Source organism: Schistocerca cancellata, chromosome 7, assembly GCF_023864275.1.
Source record: "Schistocerca cancellata isolate TAMUIC-IGC-003103 chromosome 7, iqSchCanc2.1, whole genome shotgun sequence".
Lineage (NCBI taxonomy): Eukaryota > Metazoa > Arthropoda > Insecta > Orthoptera > Acrididae > Schistocerca > Schistocerca cancellata.
In genome coordinates, this window is record NC_064632.1 from 183,734,848 (window position 1) to 183,755,888 (window position 21,041).

At 40.7% G+C, this 21,041-nt stretch overlaps 1 protein-coding gene across 1 annotated transcript in view; it reads left to right on the forward strand.

The window, feature by feature from the left end:
• Nucleotides 1-21,041, forward strand: part of LOC126092395 (acetylcholine receptor subunit alpha-L1-like) — a 219,912-nt gene that overhangs the window by 119,977 nt on the left and 78,894 nt on the right. Inside the window, exon 4 of the mRNA XM_049907967.1 lies at nucleotides 385-494. Within this exon, the coding sequence (XP_049763924.1) occupies nucleotides 385-494 (110 nt within the window). The remainder of the gene's footprint in view (nucleotides 1-384; nucleotides 495-21,041) is intronic.

Genomic DNA, 21,041 nt, shown 5'->3' on the forward strand with positions numbered 1-21,041 from the left:
CAGTTTTATCACGTTTGTTCCTGGAAAATATTTTTTTACAGGCAGTCTGGTAATTCCAGTTAACTTTATCTTCATGCTGATGTATGAAATTGTGCACATAAAGTTCTCAGATTCTTAACACACTAGCTAAGTAATCCAAAATTTAATGCCAACAACAGAAAATTTTTTGAGCCTAACATATATGCGTTCAAAGGAAGAATAATTAAGCGTAAAGGTTTTATGAACATTAATGCAAGCATATTATTCATACTTTCAATAACTGGATACTAATGACCATAAAAACAGTTGTTGGTGCATTCTTGTCAACTTGTGACTAAACATTAATTTTTCGGCAATAATATAACATTATTCTTAGGTTATTATACAGTAATACACCTGTTGCAGATATGGACAGATGAGAAACTGAAGTGGAATAAAACAGAATGGGGTGGACTCCATGAGCTACATTTAGCTGATCATGAAATTTGGCAGCCAGATATTATCCTTTACAACAGGTAAATAGAAATGATAATGAAATAAGAAAAGAACAGTTCACATAGCTTTCCAATAAAAAGTTCATGGAAGAAGAAGAAATTTTGTGATTTCTGTCGTATCATAGTTTTCATAACTGCATTAAGCAATTACATATTTATTTTGAAACTATGTGATTTCATCTAGTTTGCAAACATATAAGAATTTTTGTGAAATTTTCCTTTCATTTGTTCATCTTTAAGCATTTTCATGCAACTGAACTTATTATACACTGAAGTGCCAAAGTATTTGGTATAGGCATGCATATTCAAATACAGAGATATGTAAAGAGGTAGATGATGGCACTGCAGTCGGCAATGCCTATATAAGGCAATAAGTGTCTGGCGCAGTTGTTATATTGGGTACTTCTGCTACAATGGCAGGTTATCAAGATTTAAGTGAGTTTGAATGTGGTGTTATAGTTGGCGCATGAGTGATGGGACACAGCATCTCTGAGGTAGCGTGAAGTGGGAATTTTCCTATATGACCATTTCACGAGCGTGCTGTGAATATCAGGATTAGATTAGATTTACTTTCATTCCAATTGATCCATAGTGAGGAGGTCCTCCAGGATGTGGAACATGTCAGAAAAACAACAATACATGACAAATATTTACAACTAAAACAAATAAGCTAATGTACCATTCCACAGGTCCCAAGTGGAATGATCGTCATTTTTTAATGAACACTAAGAGTCATTTTACAAATACTAATGCACTGAATTTAAAATAAAAAAGTTTTTTATTTATTTATAAGGTAATAAACATGTAATACAACTACTGTAATACTTATTTACAATAAACACATTACTGCACTGAAATGGTGCAGAAGTTAGATTATACTTACACACACACACACACACACACACACACACACACACACACAAATTTTCAGTGAACAGATTACTGCACTGAAATTGTGCAGAAGTTATGTTGTATTTATATACAAATCAGTTGGTTTTACTAAGAAATTCATCAATGGAGTAGAAGGAGTTGGCCACCAATAAATCCTTTAGGCTTCTCTTAAACTGAATTTCATTGGTTGTTAAGCTTTTTACGGCTGCTGGCAAGTTATTGAAAATGTGTGTTCCTGAATAATGCACACCCTTTTGTACAAGACTAAGTGACTTTAAATCCTTGTGAAGATTATTCTTATTTCTAGTATTGATTCCATGAATTGAGCTGTTGGTTTGAAAAAGTGATATATTTTTAATGACAAATTTCATTAAGGAATAAATATATTGGGAAGCTGTAGTTAGTATCCCTAGTTCCCTAAACAGGCTTCTGCAGGATGTTCTTGAGTTCACACCACTGCACTTACTGCACGTTTTTGTGCCCGGAAAACTTTAGCTTGGCTTGATGAATTACCCCAAAAAATAATCCCATATGACATTATGGAATGAAAGTAAGCATAGTATGCCAGCTTTTTCATTTTTGTATCCCCTATGTCTGACAAAATTCGCATTGCAAACAGAGATTTGTTAAGACGCTTCAGCAGTTCTGTGGTGTGCTCCTCCCAGTTGAATTTATTATCAAGCTGTAATCCCAAGAATTTAACACTGTCCACTTCTTCTATCTTCTTGTCATCGTATGTTAAACATATACTCTTGGGACACCCCTTACAAGTTCTGAACTGCATGTGGTGTGTTTTTTCAAAGTTTAGTGACAAAGAATTGGCTAGGAACCAGTGATTAATGTCCACAAATATTTTATTGGCTGATCTTTCTAAGACTACACTTGATTTGCTATTTATTGCAATGTTTGTATCATCGGCAAACAAAACAAACTTGGCATCTGGTAATGTTACTGATGAAAGGTCATTGATATACACAAGAAAAAGTAAGGGCCCCAAAATGGAACCTTGTGGGACCCCACATGTAATTAGTTCCCAGTTGGATGATGCCTGATAGCTTGATACATGTCTCTTTCCTAATAACACCCTTTGTTTCCTGCCAGAGATATAAGATTTGAACCATTTTGCAGCATTTCCTGTTACGCTATAATATTCTAGTTTACTTAAAAGGATATTGTGATTTACACAGTCAAATGCCTTTGACAGATCACAAAATATACCAGTAAAACATGAAATCTCCACCATTGCTGCAGCTGGGAAAAGATCCTGCAAGAACATGACCAACAATGACTGAGGAGAATTGTTCCACGTGTCAGAAGTGCAACTCTTCTGCAAATTGCTGCAGATTTCAATGCTGGACTTTCAACAAGTTTCATTGTGCTAACCACTCAACAAAACATCATCAATATGGGCTTTTGGAGCCAAAGACCCACTTGTGTATCCTTGGTGACTGAACAACACAAAGCTTTACACCTTGCCTGGGCCCATCAACACTGACATTGGACTGTTGATGATTGGAAACATGTTGCCTGGTCAGACGAGTATTGTTTCAAATTGTATCAAGTGGATAGATGTGTACTAGTGAGGAGACAACCTTATGAATCCAAGGACCCACCATGTCAGCAGAGAACTGTTCAAGCTGGTGGAGGCTCTCTAATGGTGTGTGGCATGTGCAGTGTGAGTGATATGGGACCCCTGATACATCTAGACATGACTCTGACAGATGACACGTATGTAAGCATCCTGTCTGATTACCTGTATCCATTCATGTCCATTGTGGATTCCGACAGACTTGGTAAATTCCAGTAGGACGATGTGACACTCTACATGTCCAGAATTTCTACAGAGTGGCTCCAGGAACACTCTTCTGAGTTTAAACACTTCTGCTGGCCTCCAAACTCCCCAGACATGAACATTATTTAGCATATCTGGGCTGCGTTGCAATATGCTGTTCAGAAGAGATCTCCACCCCCTCATACTCTTACGGAAGTATGGACAGCCATGCAGGATTCATGGTGTCATTCCCTCCAGCACTACTTCTAACATTAGTCAAGTCCATGTCACATCTTGTTGTGGCACTTCTGCATGCTCGCTGTGGCCCTACGCGATATTAGGCAGGAGTATCAGTTTCTTTGGTCCTTCATTGTACACTCCTGGAAATGGAAAAAAGAACACATTGACACCGGTGTGTCAGACCCACCATACTTGCTCCGGACACTGCTAGAGGGCTGTACAAGCAATGATCACACGCACCGCACAGCGGACACACCAGGAACCGCGGTGTTGGCCGTCGAATGGCGCTAGCTGCGCAGCATTTGTGCACCGCCGCCGTCAGTGTCAGCCAGTTTGCCGTGGCATACGGAGCTCCATCGCAGTCTTTAACACTGGTAGCATGCCGCGACAGCGTGTACGTGAACCGTATGTGCAGTTGACGGACTTTGAGCGAGGGCGTATAGTGGGCATGCGGGAGGCCGGGTGGACGTACCGCCGAATTGCTCAACACGTGGGGCGTGAGGTCTCCACAGTACATCGATGTTGTCGCCAGTGGTCGGCGGAAGGTGCACGTGCCCGTCGACCTGGGACCGGACCGCAGCGACGCACGGATGCACGCCAAGACCGTAGGATCCTACGCAGTGCCGTAGGGGACCGCACCGCCACTTCCCAGCAAATTAGGGACACTGTTGCTCCTGGGGTATCGGCGAGGACCATTCGCAACCGTCTCCATGAAGCTGGGCTACGGTTCCGCACACCGTTAGGCCGTCTTCCACTCACGCCCCAACATCGTGCAGCCTGCCTCCAGTGGTGTCGGGACAGGCGTGAATGGAGGGACGAATGGAGACGTGTCGTCTTCAGCGATGAGAGTCGCTTCTGCCTTGGTGCCAATGATGGTCGTATGCGTGTTTGGCGCCGTGCAGGTGAGCGCCACAATCAGGACTGCATACGACCGAGGCACACAGGGCCAACACCCGGCATCATGGTGTGGGGAACGATCTCCTACACTGGCCGTACACCACTGGTGATCGTCGAGGGGACACTGAATAGTGCACAGTACATCCAAACCGTCATCGAACCCATCGTTCTACCATTCCTAGACCGGCAAGGGAACTTGCTGTTCCAACAGGACAATGCACGTCCGCATGTATCCCGTGCCACCCAACGTGCTCTAGAAGGTGTAAGTCAACTACCCTGGCCAGCAAGATCTCCGGATCTGTCCCCCATTGAGCATGTTTGGGACTGGATGAAGCGTCATCTCACGCGGTCTGCACGTCCAGCACGAACGCTGGTCCAACTGAGGCGCCAGGTGGAAATGGCATGGCAAGCCGTTCCACAGGACTACATGCAGCATCTTTACGATCGTCTCCATGGGAGAATAGCAGCCTGCATTGCTGCGAAAGGTGGATCTACACTGTACTAGTGCCGACATTGTGCATGCTCTGTTGCCTGTGTCTATGTGCCTGTGGTTCTGTCAGAGTGATCATGTGATGTATCTGACCCCAGGAATGTGTCAATAAAGTTTCCCCTTCCTGGGACAATGAATTCACGGTGTTCTTATTTCAATTTCCAGGAGTGTATATGCATTTGTGTACAAGGCACTGTTCCATCTAAGGACACAAAGAAACACACGGCAATAAAAGATATACAAATTTATTAGCTCATATAATGACAACAATAAGAGTACAATGTTGGCAGAGTGATAGAGTGACAATAACAAGAATACGGAGCAGATAGTTATACATCTCTGAACTATTAATGACTGAGGGGCTGGAGACTCCCGTACAGCCTTATAAAGATGTTGTCTCCTTATTGTGTCACTGGCTTTGTGCTGCATTTGCTTGGCAGTCCAGATGACTGTGGTTGCTGATGGTGTGGCCCCTGGTGACCACCTCTGGTATATGTGCTGTTTGGATGTCGGTGTGCACTATGCTTGCTGTAGTGGCCTGATTTGTGTCTGTGGTAGGTGTAGTAGCCGACGGGTTACTACACTCTTCTTTCCTTGTGGGGGAAGGTCCACATGTCACTGTTCACAATACTGTTACTACAGAGACATCCATTTGTGTCTTTGGAGGTGTCAGGGGTGGCAGGCAAATGTGAGAGAAGTTCCCGATCCTCCTGGGCCATCATGTATTGGATGAAAGTGATTGGGACAAGGGCATGCCTGTGGACTCCTGGGTGATCAGTGGACAGGACTGATGACAGGGGGAAGAAACCATATGGACTTCAGAGTCCATGATGAGGGGCATCACCCAAGGGTGATGATTGCTGACTGGAGAGAAGCGGCCCTGGTGAAAGGGAACTGTCTTCCATTCCTGCCGATGGCAGCGACTGCTCCATGCAGTGGAAGGAGCACTAGTCACAGTAAGCAAACACATTGGTGGTGCTGATGGAGCATCGATCACCAGGGAGGTGGGCATAGTGAGGCCTACCCAACCCCAAGAGCAGCAAGGGCCAATGAAGAAAAAAGCATTGGGCCCATGACCCAAGGAGGGGGCCCTGCATCCATCGTGGGATACAACTGGTTCTAGTGGCATGCCTTGAGTTAATCTGCAGTGCAAAGCATGAAGACATGGTGAGCACATTGGCTGTGGATGCAAGCTGGAATCGAGTGAGGACGTTGTCCAAAATCCATGGCCCAGACAGCCGTGCTGGGCAGGACTGTTGACAAAATTGTTACTGCTGGGGTCGTTTATGTTTATGTTTATTTACTTAGCATCATTGTATCTCATTATTATAAAATGATAAAGGATTTGTCATACATTGCCTTACATAGAAAATAGGACATGAAAAGATTTACAATTATATGTCCATAAATAAAATATTATTACATATAACATGAAACCATATGCATAACAACATTCATAATATGCTAAATTAGAATAATAGATGAATACAATTTAGTTTTCAGTGAGCATTGTGGGTCATTATGATGAAGGAAATAAACTACTGTATATTGAATGCTGGTGATTTAAGTATTTCTTGACACTATAAAAACTCTTGCTAATTAAGATTTTTTAAGTTCTTTTTTGAATATATGGAATTTTTGTATACTTTTAATTTCCTTTGGTAGTGCACTAAATAAGATTTTGGGCTGATAAAGAATACTTTTTTGATACATAGCTTTTGTGTGACTTCCTCTATGAAAGTCGTCTCTATTCTTGTTTTGTAGTTATGAACTTGACTGTTTAACAAAGGATGTTCCTGGTGCACCTTCATAAAACATATACTTTCATAAATATAGATACATGGTAGAGTCATGATTTGTAGTCCCTTGAAAACTTTTTTACATGATTCACTGTGTGTCATACCTCTGATTACCCTTATTGGCCTCTTTTGAAGCACAAACGAGTGTTTGCCCAAACTGGTATTCCTCCAAAATATGTTACCATATCTTAGTCTGCTATGTATGAGTGCAAAGTATGAACATAACACTGCATCAACACTACAGGAATTTTTTAGTGTTCTAAGAACATAACAATACTGACTTAATTTTTTGTTTAACATTTCTGTGTGATTCTCCCAGTAAGATGTTGAGCAGTGTCTGTCCATGGCTGATGGCCATGCAGGAGCTTGGTGGGACTCGTAGCCCCTATGAATGCCATTATTTATGATCTAAAAAAAGTGAGAGCATCCTGAGTTGAAAACATCTTCAGCATATTTGTGCATCGATGTCTTAAATATTTGGACAAAGTGTTCTGCCTCACCATTCGACTGTGGATGGAAGGAAGGCACCATGATGTGGTGAATGCCATTGTATATAGAAAAGTTCTTGAAAGACTGCACCACTAACTGATGACCACTGTCCGAAATCAGGGTGCAAAGCAACCTTCTACAGAGAAAATCTTCGACATGGCCTTGAAAGCTGCATATGCTGTTGGAGACGGACAATGAATGACATAAGGAAAATGAGGAAAAATTTCAGTGGCTGGTGACCTGAACACTTGCGGCAACCCATGACAGAGTGTTCCACTTCCAAATCAGTGCCCAGCCAAAACACATGACAGCATGCCAGGAGTTTTGTGTGAGAGGTCCCCCAGTGACTGATATGATAAGCGGAGGACTTGCCACTACAGAGCCGTTGGAACCATGGTGCTGGGAGTGAACCCTTCCAGTGACAAGAGAATAATGCTATCCAAGAGGGAGGAGAGGCGATGGTGTAGTACATAATAATTCTGAAGCAAGTTCGATACCCCACCCAGCAGACAGTCAGGCCACCCATGTTGTATCATGCGTATGACTTGATGGAAAGCCAGATCCTGTGCCACAGCAGAAGCAACATGGGAACTGGTTATGGGAAAGCCATCCATGCTGTCTCCATCTGGTGTCATTGACTTCATGCTGTATGCATGTGGCAGTCCAGGTGACTGTGGTTGGTGACAGTGCTGCCCTTGGCAACTGCCTTGAGTATGTCAAGAGCACTGTGCTTGTCATAGTGGCCTGAATTGCATCAGCAGTAGGTGTGGTAGCCAGCGGGTTACTACAGGCACCTGTGCATGATAAGGCAGCCACGTTTACAACATATATTTATGTTAAATAGTTATTCGCAACATTTGGAATAAATGTTAAGTATAAATGCATGATGCAGATGGTAAAGTACATTGCTAGAAAATACACAATATGCATATTAAAAAACAAACAGTATGATGCAGAACAAGACTGTATATTATTTTTCATTGTGTCTGTCTGCGACTCTTGTGGTGCACAGCAATCCTTTGTGTATTAGTTACAATTTTAGCTACAGCACTTGTTATAGAGGATGCCACTTTTGTCACATGATTTAAACACCTGGTGCAAGACAATGCCCTACCTTGCTTAAATTTTGCATCCTCATTTTTATTTTCTCCTATCTGTTTATTTTTTCATATCCTTTTACAAACTTTCACTCATACAGTTCGTTATCTTCTTAAATGATGGTCACAAAATTACGTAGATGATAATGTCTCCAAGCTACTTTGCTGTTTTTGCTTTTCTTTACTATAAATTTATCTCTTTATATTAAACTTACATACGATACCTTCTATAATGGATTTGCTTTTGATTTTCCATAGAAGGACTCACCGGCTTGCATCAACTACATTTTCATATACTTGTCTCATCACCACAATGTGGCTACTTAAAAGCAAGATGATAAAAGATGAAACAACATGTAATTATCCTAAACAAAAAATAATGAAATGGCAGCATTATTCCTATGGTACGATCAATCATAATTAATTTTATCTTGCTAAGTCAATATGGAAAATTAAGTACCAAGCTCCAGTAAGCTGTGGAATTTATAGTACTACTACATGTACTGTGTAACAATGAAAATAATCATATGGTTATAATAGAAGGAAACATTCCATGAAGGAAAAATATACCTAAAAACAAAGATGATGTGACTTACCAAATGAAAGTGCTGGCAGGTCGACAGATACACAAACGAACACAAACATACACACAAAATTCAAGCTTTCGCAACAAACTGTTGCCTCATCAGGAAAGAGGGAAGGAGAGGGAAAGACGAAAGGATGTGGGTTTTAAGGGAGAGGGTAAGGAGTCATTCCAGTCCTGGGAGTGGAAAGACTTACCTCAGGGGGAAAAAAGGACGGGTATACACTCGCACACACACACATATCCATCCACACATATACAGACACATTCCCGGGACTGGAATGACTCCTTACCCTCTCCCTTAAAACCCACATCCTTTCGTCTTTCCCTCTCCTTCCCTCTTTCCTGATGAGGCAACAGTTTGTTGCGAAAGCTTGAATTTTGTGTGTATGTTTGTGTTCGTTTGTGTGTCTGTCGATCTGCCAGCATTTTCATTTGGTAAGTCACATCATCTTTGTTTTTAGGTATATAATGAAAATAATCAGTTTTAGATAACATAATATAATTGGATAGATAAAAAAATCTACTCACCAAGTGGTAGCAGGAGAACACACACATAAAAAGAGATTTTACTTGTGCAAACTTTTGAGGCCAGTGGCTCCTTCTTCTGGCAGAAGGGTTGAAGGAGAAGGAATACGAATGAAGGAAAAGTAATGGAGACATTTAGGAAAGGAGTAGAGTTAGGAAAAGTCACACAGAATCCTGAGTCAAGGGAGACTTACTGGATAGGACGAGAAGGAAAGGCTTTTCTGAACTCTACCCCTTTTCCCTCAATCCCTCTTTCTTCCCCTACAACTCTTTGGCTAGGAGAAGGAGACACTGGCACTGAGATCTTGCATAAGTTAAACCTTTTTTTTATGTGTGTTCTCCTATCACTGCTTGGTGAGTAGATTTTTTATATGTACCAATACACACCCACAAAAGTACACCAAATTGTCCTGACTTTCAGAACTAACTTGGCCATGCATAAATGCATAGTACATATTGATACAGGGAAAAACACTTGTCAACTATACATACAGTACACGGATAAAATTTAGTTGTATTATTCATAGTTGCTAATCACACACACTCTTAATATTAATAAAGACAGAAGCTGTTTGTTTACCACTGAATTAATATCAAAGAGTACTTGCTTTCCAGTTACACAGATGTTTAATTTTCTGATGAAGAGCTATAAAAGGGGTAACAGGCATAAGAAAATTGTGCATCAATTTTAAAGTGAAAAAAACTTAAAATCTGTGATTTTTGGCAACATAAAGTGAAATCAGTGGTTCTTCCACAATGTCATGAAATTTAGCATTTTTCACATTCCTGTGTAAAAATGTAAATACAAGGGCAACAATTTACTAATATTGATAACTGATAGTTACTGAATGCTGAAATTGGATTTTGAATTTTTTGTCAACTCTGAGAGTTTGTTGTTATTGTGTTGGTGCTGGTGTGGTGGTCTTCAGTATGAAGGCTGGTTTGATGAAGGTCTTTGAACAACTCTATCCCGCACCAGCCTCATCATCTCTGAATAACTACTGAAACCTACATTCATTTGCATTTGAATCTGCTTGCTTTATTCATCCATTCTGCAGTGAGTGTAATTTCCTAGGTATATGCGTAGATAGCAAACTGCTATGGACACAACAAATTGACAATGTGTGTGCAAGGCTATCATCTAGCCTGTATGTTTTAGGAAGAATAGCTCCATATGTGAATACGCAAACAATGAGGATGATGTATTTTGGTTTAATGCAACCATTTCTAGCATATGGTCTTTCATTGTGGGGCGGGGCTTCCAAAACTCATGTACACCGAGTATTTAAACACCAGAAATGAGTCATGAGAATATTAAGCAAAAAATATGCTAGAACATCATGTAAGGGATTGTTTATAGAATTTAAAATCCTGACTATCTATTCTACGTATATGTTTGAAACAATAATATTAAGTGTAGAAGATAAGAATTATACATGTCGTAATGCAGAATTTCATGATCGCAATACTTGACGAGTACAAAATTACCATGTGATACACAGAAGACTGAAAAAAGCAGCAAACACTCCATATTTTAATGGACCAAAATACTTCAATGCCAAATGAACTGAAGGTGTTAACTGGAGAAACATTAAAAAACATTGTGGCTCATTGTGGCTCATTGAGCATTGCTTCTATAGCCTACTGTAGAAACTAAAATCTAAAGTATTATTATGTCAAATAATTTGGACTACATTCTTAAGTTCCTATTATAAAGTAAAATTAGATTGTATACTGTTGTATTATACTACCAATTGCTATGCATGTAATTACATGTTTCACGCAAATAAATTACAAATTACAATCCTCCCCTCCCCCACCCCTTCCCCTCCACACATACACACTTCCCTCCATTACCAAACTGATGATTCTTTCATGCCTCAGGGTGTGTCCTATCAGTCAATCAATCCCACCTTTTAGTCAAGTTGTGCCGTATATTTATTTTTTCTACAATTCGATTCTGCTCCTTTTAATTGGTTACTCGATCTAACCACCTAATCTTCAGCAATCTTCTGTAGCACATTTCAAAAGCCTCTATTCACTTCCTGCCTGAACTGCATATCATCCACATTTTACTTGTGTACAAGGCCACATTCCACACAAATACCTTCAGAAAAGATCTCCTGACACTTAAATTTACACTACATGTTAACATTTTCCACTTTCTAAAACTGCATTTCTTGCTATAGACAGTCTACATGTTACATTTTCTCTACTTCGATCATTGTCAGTTTTTTCTGCTAAGATAGTAAACTTTTAGTGCCTAACAATAACAGAAATTCCTGGCAGGAGCAGTATATAAAACAAGTGAAAGGCAACCTCTCACCTATCGCAGATTGATGTGTGGAGCACAGAAACACACAATGAAAAACAATATTCATCCCTGTGAATGCTGTTTTCTGCTATGAGTTTCTGTGCTCCGTGCATCGATCTGCTGTAGTTGAATGGTTGTCTTTCCCATGTTTTATGTAAACTCGTTTTGTCTCATTTCCTAATCTAATTCCTTCTGTGTCTCTTGATTTAATTCAACTACATTGTTTTTTCCTTGTTTTACTTTTGTTGACATTCATCTGATAACCTCTTTTGGAGATGCCATTCATTCCCTTCAATCACTCTTTCAAGACCTTTGTTGTCTTTGACAGTATTACAGTTTCTTTGGTAAACATCATTTTTTTTTTTATTTTACCTCCTTGAACTTTAATTCCCTCACCAAATTTGCCCTTGGTTTCTTTTACTGCTGAGCCAATGAACAGATGTAACATCAGTGTGGATGGCAACAACCCTGTCTCATCCTTTTCAATATCTGTCCCCTTTCATGTCCTCGACTCTTATAATTGTAGTCTGGTTTGTGCACAAGTTTTAATAAATTTTCACACCCTGTGTTTTATCACTGCTACTTTCAGAATTTACAAGTGCGTGTTTCACTCAACAGTGTGGAAAGCTTTCTCTAAACCTACAAAAGCTGTAGACAAAGGTTTGACTTTCTTCAGTCTATCTTCTAAGATAAATGGTAGGGTCAGTGTTGCCTAGGGTGTTCCTTCCTTTCTCTGGAACTCAAATTGATCTTCCGAGAGGTCACCTTCTATCATTTCTTCAATTCTTCTGTAAATAATTCATGTCACTATACAATAAGCATGACTTATTAATTTGATAGTTTGGTAATTTTGATGCCTGTCAGAACCTGTCTTCTTTGGAAATGGGTTTATTACATTCTTTCTGAAATGTGAGGGTATTTTGCATGTCTCATATATCATACACACCCAGCAGAACTGTTTTGTCATGGCTGTCTCTCCCAAGGACCTCAGTAATTCTGAGAGAATGTCATCTACTCCAGAGGCATTGTTTCAACTTACGTCTTTCAGTGCTCTGTCAAATTATTCTTGCATTATCATATCTTCCACCTCATTTCATCTACTTCATTTTCTCTTTCTGTAGTATTGCCTTCAAGTTTTTTCCCCTTATAGAGCCATTCTATGTATTCCTTCCACTTTTCAGCTTGCCCTTCTTTGTGTAGTACTGTTTTGCTATCTGAGTTCCTGATATTTATACAACTTGTTCTCTTTGCTCCACAGATTTTTTTTAAATTTTCCTATAGGTGACATTAGTCTTTCCCCTAGTTATGCATGTTTCTACATCATTGCATTTCTCATTTTGCACTTACTGTCAATCTCATTTTTAGATGTCTGTATTCATTTTTGCCTCATGCTGCATTTTTATATTTTATCCTTTGTCAGTTAGATTCAATATTTCATGCTTTATCCAAATATTTCTTCTGAGCTTTGTCTTTTTGCCTATTTGATCCTCTGCTGTCTTCACTATTTCATATTTCAAAGCTACCCATTCATCTTCTATTGTATTAATTTCCCTAGTTCCAGTCAATCATTGTCTAATGCTCCTTCTGAAACTCTCGACTACTTCTCATTCTTTTAAATTGTCCAGTTATCATCTCCTCAATTCCCTACCTTTTTGCAATCTCTCTGCATTTCAATACCAATAAATTACAATCAGAGTCCACACCTGCCCCTAGAAATGTTTTGCAATTTAGAACCTGTTTGTCAAAACCTCTGTCTTCACATTATGTCATTAATATGAAACCATCAAAATAGCTGACATGATGTCTTTATTAGGTCATCAGCCATAATCATGCACAGACACACAGAATTTTTATGTCTTGGCCAGTGTTTGTGTAATGTGAAACCATCCATTGTGTGCAAATGTCTGCCTTGTATACAACATGCAGACAATGATTTTTAAAGCCAAGTGTTCACAATGATTAAATTATGCTTGGTGCAAAATTCTACTAGGTGACTCCCTCATTCATTTCTTTCTCCCAGAACGTGTTCTCATATTATTTTTCCTTCTGTTTTTCTCCCCTATAAATTTCCAGTCCCCCCATCACAATTAAATTTTCATCTCCCATAGGGATCTGGATAACTTGTTTCAGCCCCTTCATATATTCTTTCAATATTTTCATCATTTGTGGAGTTGAATGGCATATAAACATGTACTGCTGTGGTGGACATTGGTTTTGTGTCTGTCTTGGCTACAATAATGCATTCACTATACAGTTCATTGAAGCTTACTAGTGTTCCTGTTTTCTTATTCACATTAGACCTTCTCTTGCATTATCCTTGTTGGATTTTGTATTTATAAACCTGTACTCATCTGACCAGAAGTCTTGTTCTTCCTACCATTGCACTTCATTAAATCCTACTGTGTCTAATTTCAGTATGTCCATTTCCCTTTTTAAATTCTCTAGCCTACCTACCCAATTAAGAGTTCTAATATTCCATGTTCCATTCCGTAGAATACCAGTTTTGGTTTTCCTGATGTCAGCATCCTCCTGAGTAGTCCTCACATCGAGTTCTGAACGGGGGACCATTATACCTCTGGAATGTTTTACACAGGAGGATGCCATCATCAGTAGCCATGCAATAGAGTGACATGTCCTTATGAGAAATAATGGCTGCTTGCTTTCAGTTATTCACAGTACCATCTTAGCAAGATCATCACAGTGTCGAGTGACAAACTCATTTACTGAAAAATAATAGTGCTCCCATACACTGTTGAAACTGTTTCAAAAGGAAGCACTGTGAAAACTTTAAAGTTCTCTTTTGCGATGTTATGACACCAATCTGACACTACTTACTATACTACAGAAACAGCAGTCCAGAGTCTAAATCTGAATATGGAATACAAACTCCCTTTAGTGCAACACCAGACATTTGACAAAGTCCACATATCTTGTTAATGCTACTCTAATTCCTGGATGACTCAGAATGTGTGCTATCAATTGATCCCTTATCTTAGTCAAGTTGTGACATAAATTTCATTTCTAACCAATTCATTTTAGTTATCTGATTTAATAGTACTCTTATGTACCACTACACTCCAAAACTTTCTATCCTCTTTTTGCCTGTAATACATATAGTTCACATTTCAGTTTTGTATAAGGATATACTTCGGGCAGATTCTTTCAGAAGAAACTTTTTGTATTAATTCTTAACAGTTTTTTTTTTTTTTTTTTTTTTTTTTTAATTACTGTGTATAGTTGTCACCAGTTTACTTTTTGTATCTTCTTTACTTCTGACTTTTTCAGTTATTTTTCTCCACAAATATGAAAACTTGTCTTTACTTTCTACATCTATACTTTTCAAAGCACTCTAGAGTGCATGATGCAGGGTACTTTTCATAGCACCACATATTACGGTTTCTTCCCATTCCAATCAGATATGGAGAGCAGAGACAATGGTTGAAAAATGAAATTGATAGCAGTGAGATTTATGGGAAAAATTTAAGTGTATATCAAAAGGATAGGCTAATGACAAATGGAGGTGGTGCATTTGTCACAATAGACAAGAAACTCAAATTGAACCTGCATGCAAGATAATTGGGCAAGTCTCAGTAGCAGGGGTGGTAACCGGATCTTTCTGTTTCCCACAAGACTCATCTCCCGATGTAACTGAATACCTTAGAGAAAACTCAGTTCACTTGTACATAAGTTCCCCAGTCATATTGCAATCATTGGTGGAGACTTTAATCATGCAACAATCAATTGAGAAAATCATAGTTTTGTTACTGGAAGGTGTGACAAAACATCCTGTGAAACATTACTAAATGTCTTTTTTGAAAACTACCTAGAACAGGTAGTTCAGAATCCCACTCATGATTGAAATGTATTGGGTTTAATGGCAACAAATAGACATGACCTCTCTGAGAATGTCCAACTGATATCAGTGCCTGTGATGTGGTTGGAGCAACAGTGATTACATAAATATAAAGGGCAACTGGGACATGTAGAAAGATATATATGCTCAGTATAGTAGATAAAACAGTAGCAGTGCATATCTGAATGAGAAACTTGAAACATATAGCACAGGGCAGGGGAATGTAGACAAACTATGGCTCACATTTAAAACAATAGTTGACCATGCTTTGGATAGATATGTACCCAGTACAACAGTTCATAATGGGAAGGGCCACTCCATAATATACAGGCGCTGAAAGGAAACTTCTAAAGAGATAGAGACTAATGCATAATACACTACTGGCCATTAAAATTGCTACACCAAGAAGAAATGCAGATGATAAACAGGTATTCATTGGACAGATATATTATACTAGAACTGATATGTGATTACATTTTCATGCAATTTGGGTGCATAGACCCTGAGAAATCAGTACCCAGAACAACCACCTGTGGCCGTAATAATGGCCTTGATACGCCTGGGCATTGAGTCAAACAGAGCTTGGATGGCGTGTACAGGTACAGCTGCCCATGCAGCTTCAACGCGATACCACAGTATATCAAGAGTAGTGACTGGCGTATTGTGACGAGCCAGTTGCTCGGCCACCATTGACCAGACGTTTTCAATTGGTGAGAGATCTGGAGAATGTGCTGGCCAGGGCAGTAGTCGAACATTTTCTGTATCCAGATAGGCCTGTACAGGACCTGCAACATGCGTTCATGCATTATCCTGCTAAAATGTAGGGTTTCGCAGGGATCGAATGAAGGGTAGAGCCACGTGTTGTAACACATCTGAAATGTAACGTCCACTGTTCAAAGTGCCGTCAATGTGAACAAGAAGTGACCGAGACATGTTACCAGTGGCACCCCATACCATCATGCCGGGTGATACCTCAGTATGGCAATGATGAATACACACTTCCAATGTGCGTTCACCATGATGTCACCAAACACGGATGCGACCATCATGATGCTGTAAACAGAACCTGTATTCATCCGAAAAAATGACGTTATGCCATTCGTGCACCCAGGTTCATCATTGACTACACCATCGCAGGCGCTCCTGTCCGTGATGCAGCATCAAGGGTAACCGCAGCCATGGTCCCCAAGCTGATAGTCCATGCTGCTGCAAACGTCATCGAACTGTTCGTGCAGATAGTTGTTGTCTTGCAAATGTCCCCATCTGTTGACTCAGGGTTCGAGACGTGGCTGCATGATCCATTACAGCCATGCGGATAAGATGCATGTCATCTCGACTGCTAATGATATGAGGCTGTTGGGATCCAGCACAGTGTTTTGTATTACCCTCCTGAACCCAGCGATTCTACACTCCTGGAAATTGAAATAAGAACACCGTGAATTCATTGTCTCAGGAAGGGGAAACTTTATTGACACATTCCTGGGGACAGATACATCACATGATCACACTGACAGAACCACAGGCACATAGACACAGGCAACAGAGCATGCACAATGTCGGCACTAGTACAGTGTATATCCACCTTTCGCAGCAATGCAGGCTGCTATTCTCCCATGGAGACGATCGTAGAGATGCTGGATGTAGTCCTGTGGAACGGCGTGCCATGCCATTTCCACCTGGCGCCTCAGTTGGACCAGCGTTCGTGCTGCACGTGCAGACCGCGTGAGACGACGCTTCATCCAGTCCCAAACATGCTCAATGGGGTACAGATCCGGAGATCTTGCTGGCCAGGGTAGTTGACTTACACCTTCTAGAGCACGTTGGGTGGCACGGGATACATGCGGATGTGCATTGTCCTGTTGGAACAGCAAGTTCCCTTGCCGGTCTAGGAATGGTAGAACGATGGGTTCGATGACGGTTTGGATGTACCGTGCACTATTCAGTGTCCCCTCGACGATCACCAGTGGTGTACGGCCAGTGTAGGGGATCGCTCCCCACACCATGATGCCGGGTGTTGGCCCTGTGTGCCTCGGTCGTATGTAGTCCTGATTGTGGCGCTCACCTGCACGGCGCCAAACACGCATACGACCATCATTGGCACCAAGGCAGAAGCGACTCTCATCGCTGAAGACGACATGTCTCCATTCGTCCCTCCATTCACGCCTGTCGCGACACCACTGGAGGCGGGCTGCACGATGTTGGGGCGTGAGCGGAAGACGGCCTAACGGTGTGCGGGACCGTAGCCCAGCTTCATGGAGACGGTTGCGAATGGTCCTCGCCGATACCCAAGGAGCAACAGTGTCCCTAATTTGCTGGGAAGTGGAGGTGCGGTCCCCTACGGCACTGCGTAGGATCCTACGGTCTTGGCGTGCATCCGTGCGTCGCTGCGGTTCGGTCCCAGGTCGACGGGCACGTGCACCTTCCGCCGACCACTGGCGACAACATCGATGTACTGTGGAGACCTCACACCCCACGTGTTGAGCAATTCGACGGTACGTCCACCCGGCCTCCCGCATGCCCACTATACGCCCTCGCTCAAAGTCCGTCAACTGCACATACGGTTCACGTCCACGCTGTCGCGGCATGCTACCAGTGTTAAAGACTGCGATGGAGCTCCGTATGCCATGGCAAACTGGCTGACACTGACGGCGGCGGTGCACAAATGCTGCGCAGCTAGTGCCATTCGACGGCCAACACCGCGGTTCTTGGTGTGTCCGCTGTGCCGTGCGTGTGATCATTGCTTGTACAGCCCTCTCGCAGTGTCCGGAGCAAGTATGGTGGGTCTGACACAGCGGTGTCAATGTGTTCTTTTTTCCATTTCCAGGAGTGTATATTCTGCTAACAGTCATTGCATCTCGACAACTGAGAGCAGCAGTGTCGCAATATGATAAACCGCAATCGCGATAGGCTACAATCCGACCTTTATCAAAGTCAGAAACACGGTGGTATGCATTTCTCCTCCGTGCACGAGGCATAACAACAACATTTCACCAGGCAACGCCGGTCAACTGCTGTTTGTGTATGAGAAATCATTTGGGAACTTCCCTCATGTCAGCACGTTGTAGATGTCGCCACCGGTGCCAACCTTGTGTGAATGCTCTGAAAAGCTAATCATTTGCATATCACAGCATCTTCTTCCTGTCGGTTAAATTTCATGTCTTTAGCATGTCATCTTCGTAGTGTAGCAATTTTAATGGCCAGTAGTATAGGTATAAAACAAAGCATAGGACTACAGATAGAGATATGCTGAATTAAATGTGTTTAGCTGTGAGCAATGCGAGAAGCCTTCAATGACTACTATTGCAGAATATTGTCAAATGATCTTTCACAAAACCCAAAGAAAATCTGGTCATATGTAAAGGCTGTTAGTGGTGTCAGAGTTAGTGTCCAGTCCCAAGCGAATGAGACAGGAAGTGAAATTGAGGGTAGCAAAGCAAAAGCTGAAATGCTTGATTCAATTTACAGGTGTTCCTTTACAAAGGAAACCCCAGGTTAAATGCCCCAGTTTAATCCTCATATCACTGAAAAGGTGAGTGAAATAAATGTTAGTGTCATTGGCATTGAGGAACAGCTGAAATCAATTAAACTAGGCCCTATGGCCCAATCAAATCCCTATCAGGTTCTATACTGAGTTTGCAGTTGAGTTAGTCCCTCTGTTAACTGAAATCTATCACAGATCTCTTGGACAAAACAACTGTTCCCAGTAGTTGGAAAAAGTGCAAGTCACATCCATATTGAAGAAGGGTAGCAGAAGTAATCCAAGAAACTACAATCTAGTATCCGTGTCATTGATTTGTTATTTAATCTTACAACATATTCTGAGCTCAAATATAATGAGGTATCTCAAATAGAATTACCTTCTCCATGCCAACCAGCATGGGTTCTGGAAACATCAGTCATGTGAAATCCATTTCACACTTACCTCACATGACATAATGAAAGCTTTTGATCAAGGCAGTTGGGTAGATCACTAATTCTTGATTTATGAAAAGCATTTAATTCACTACCACACCTACGTTTATTGTCAAAAGTATGGTCATAAGGTGTATCAAGTGAAATTTGTGACTGGACTGAGAATTGTTTGGTAGGAAGGATTCAGCAGGTTATCTTGGATGGAGAGTCATTGTCAGATGTAGAATAACTTTGGGTGCGCCACAGGGTAATTTGTTGGGACACTTGCTGTACATGTTGTATATTAAATGACCTTGTGATAATATTAATAGGAAACTCTGACTTTTCTCAGATGATACAGCTATTTACAATGAAGTACAGTCTGAAAGAAGCTGCAAAATATTCCGTCAGATTTTGATAAGATATTAAAATGGTGCACAGATTGTTAACTTGCTTTAAATGTTCAAAAATGTAAAGTTGTGCACATCAAAAAAATGAAAAGACATAGTGTCCCATGACTATAATATCAATGCATTGCAATTGTAATCAGTAAACTCATACAAATACGTGGGTGCAACACTTTCTAGGGACACAAAATGGAATGGTCACATACCTGAAATCATTAAAATTGAACAAAGCTTCAGGGCTTGATGGAATCCCTATCAGATTCTATACCGAATTTACTGAATTTGCATCTGAGTCAGTACCTCTTCTAACTTTAATCTATCATAGATCCCTCGAACAAGAAAGCATTCCCAGTAGTTGGAAGAAAACACAGATTGCACCCTCTTTACAAGAAGGGTAGTAGAAGTGATCCACGAAACTACCTCCCACTATAATTTGATATCAATTTCTTGTAGAATCTTAGCACATATTCTGAGCTTGAACATAATGAAGTATCTCAAGCAGAATGACCCACTCTGTATCAACCAACATGGATTCTGGAAACATCAATCATCAAAAACCCAACTTACATTTTTCTCACATGACATAATGAAAGCTGTGGATCAAGGCAGTAGAGTAGATCAGTATTTATTGATTTCTGAAAAGCATTGAACTCACTATCACACCTATGTTTATTGTCAAACAAAGTGAAATTTGTGACTGGACTGAGAATTTTTTGGTAGGAAGGATGCAGCAGGTTATCTTGGATGGAGAGTCATTGTCAGATGTAAAGTAACCTTAGGTGTGCCACAGGAAATTTGTGAACCCTTGCTGTGCATGCCGTATTTAATGACCTTACAGGCCACACTAATATTAACCTCAGATTTTTTGCAGATGATGGAGTTATCTATAATGAAGTACAGTGAAAAAAGCCATATAAATGTTCAGACCGATCCTGATAAGATTTCAAAGTGGAGCAAAGGTTGGCAACCTGCTACAAATGTTCAGAAATTTAAACTTGTGCACTTCACAAAATGAAAAAACATAGTGTCTTAGGACTGTAATATCAATGAGTCACAGTTGGAATCAGCCAACTCGTACAAATGCCTGGATGTAACACATTGTAGGGATATGAAATGGAATGATCTCATCGGCTCAGTCATGGGTAAAGCAGGTGGCAGACTTTAGTTTACTGGTAGAATACTGGGGAAATTAAATAAGTCTACAAAGGACTTTGCTTGCAAATCACTTGTTGGACCCATTCTAAAATATTGCTCAAGTGTATGGGACCCATACCAGATAGGACTAACAGCAGATATTGAACATATGCAGAGAAGGGCA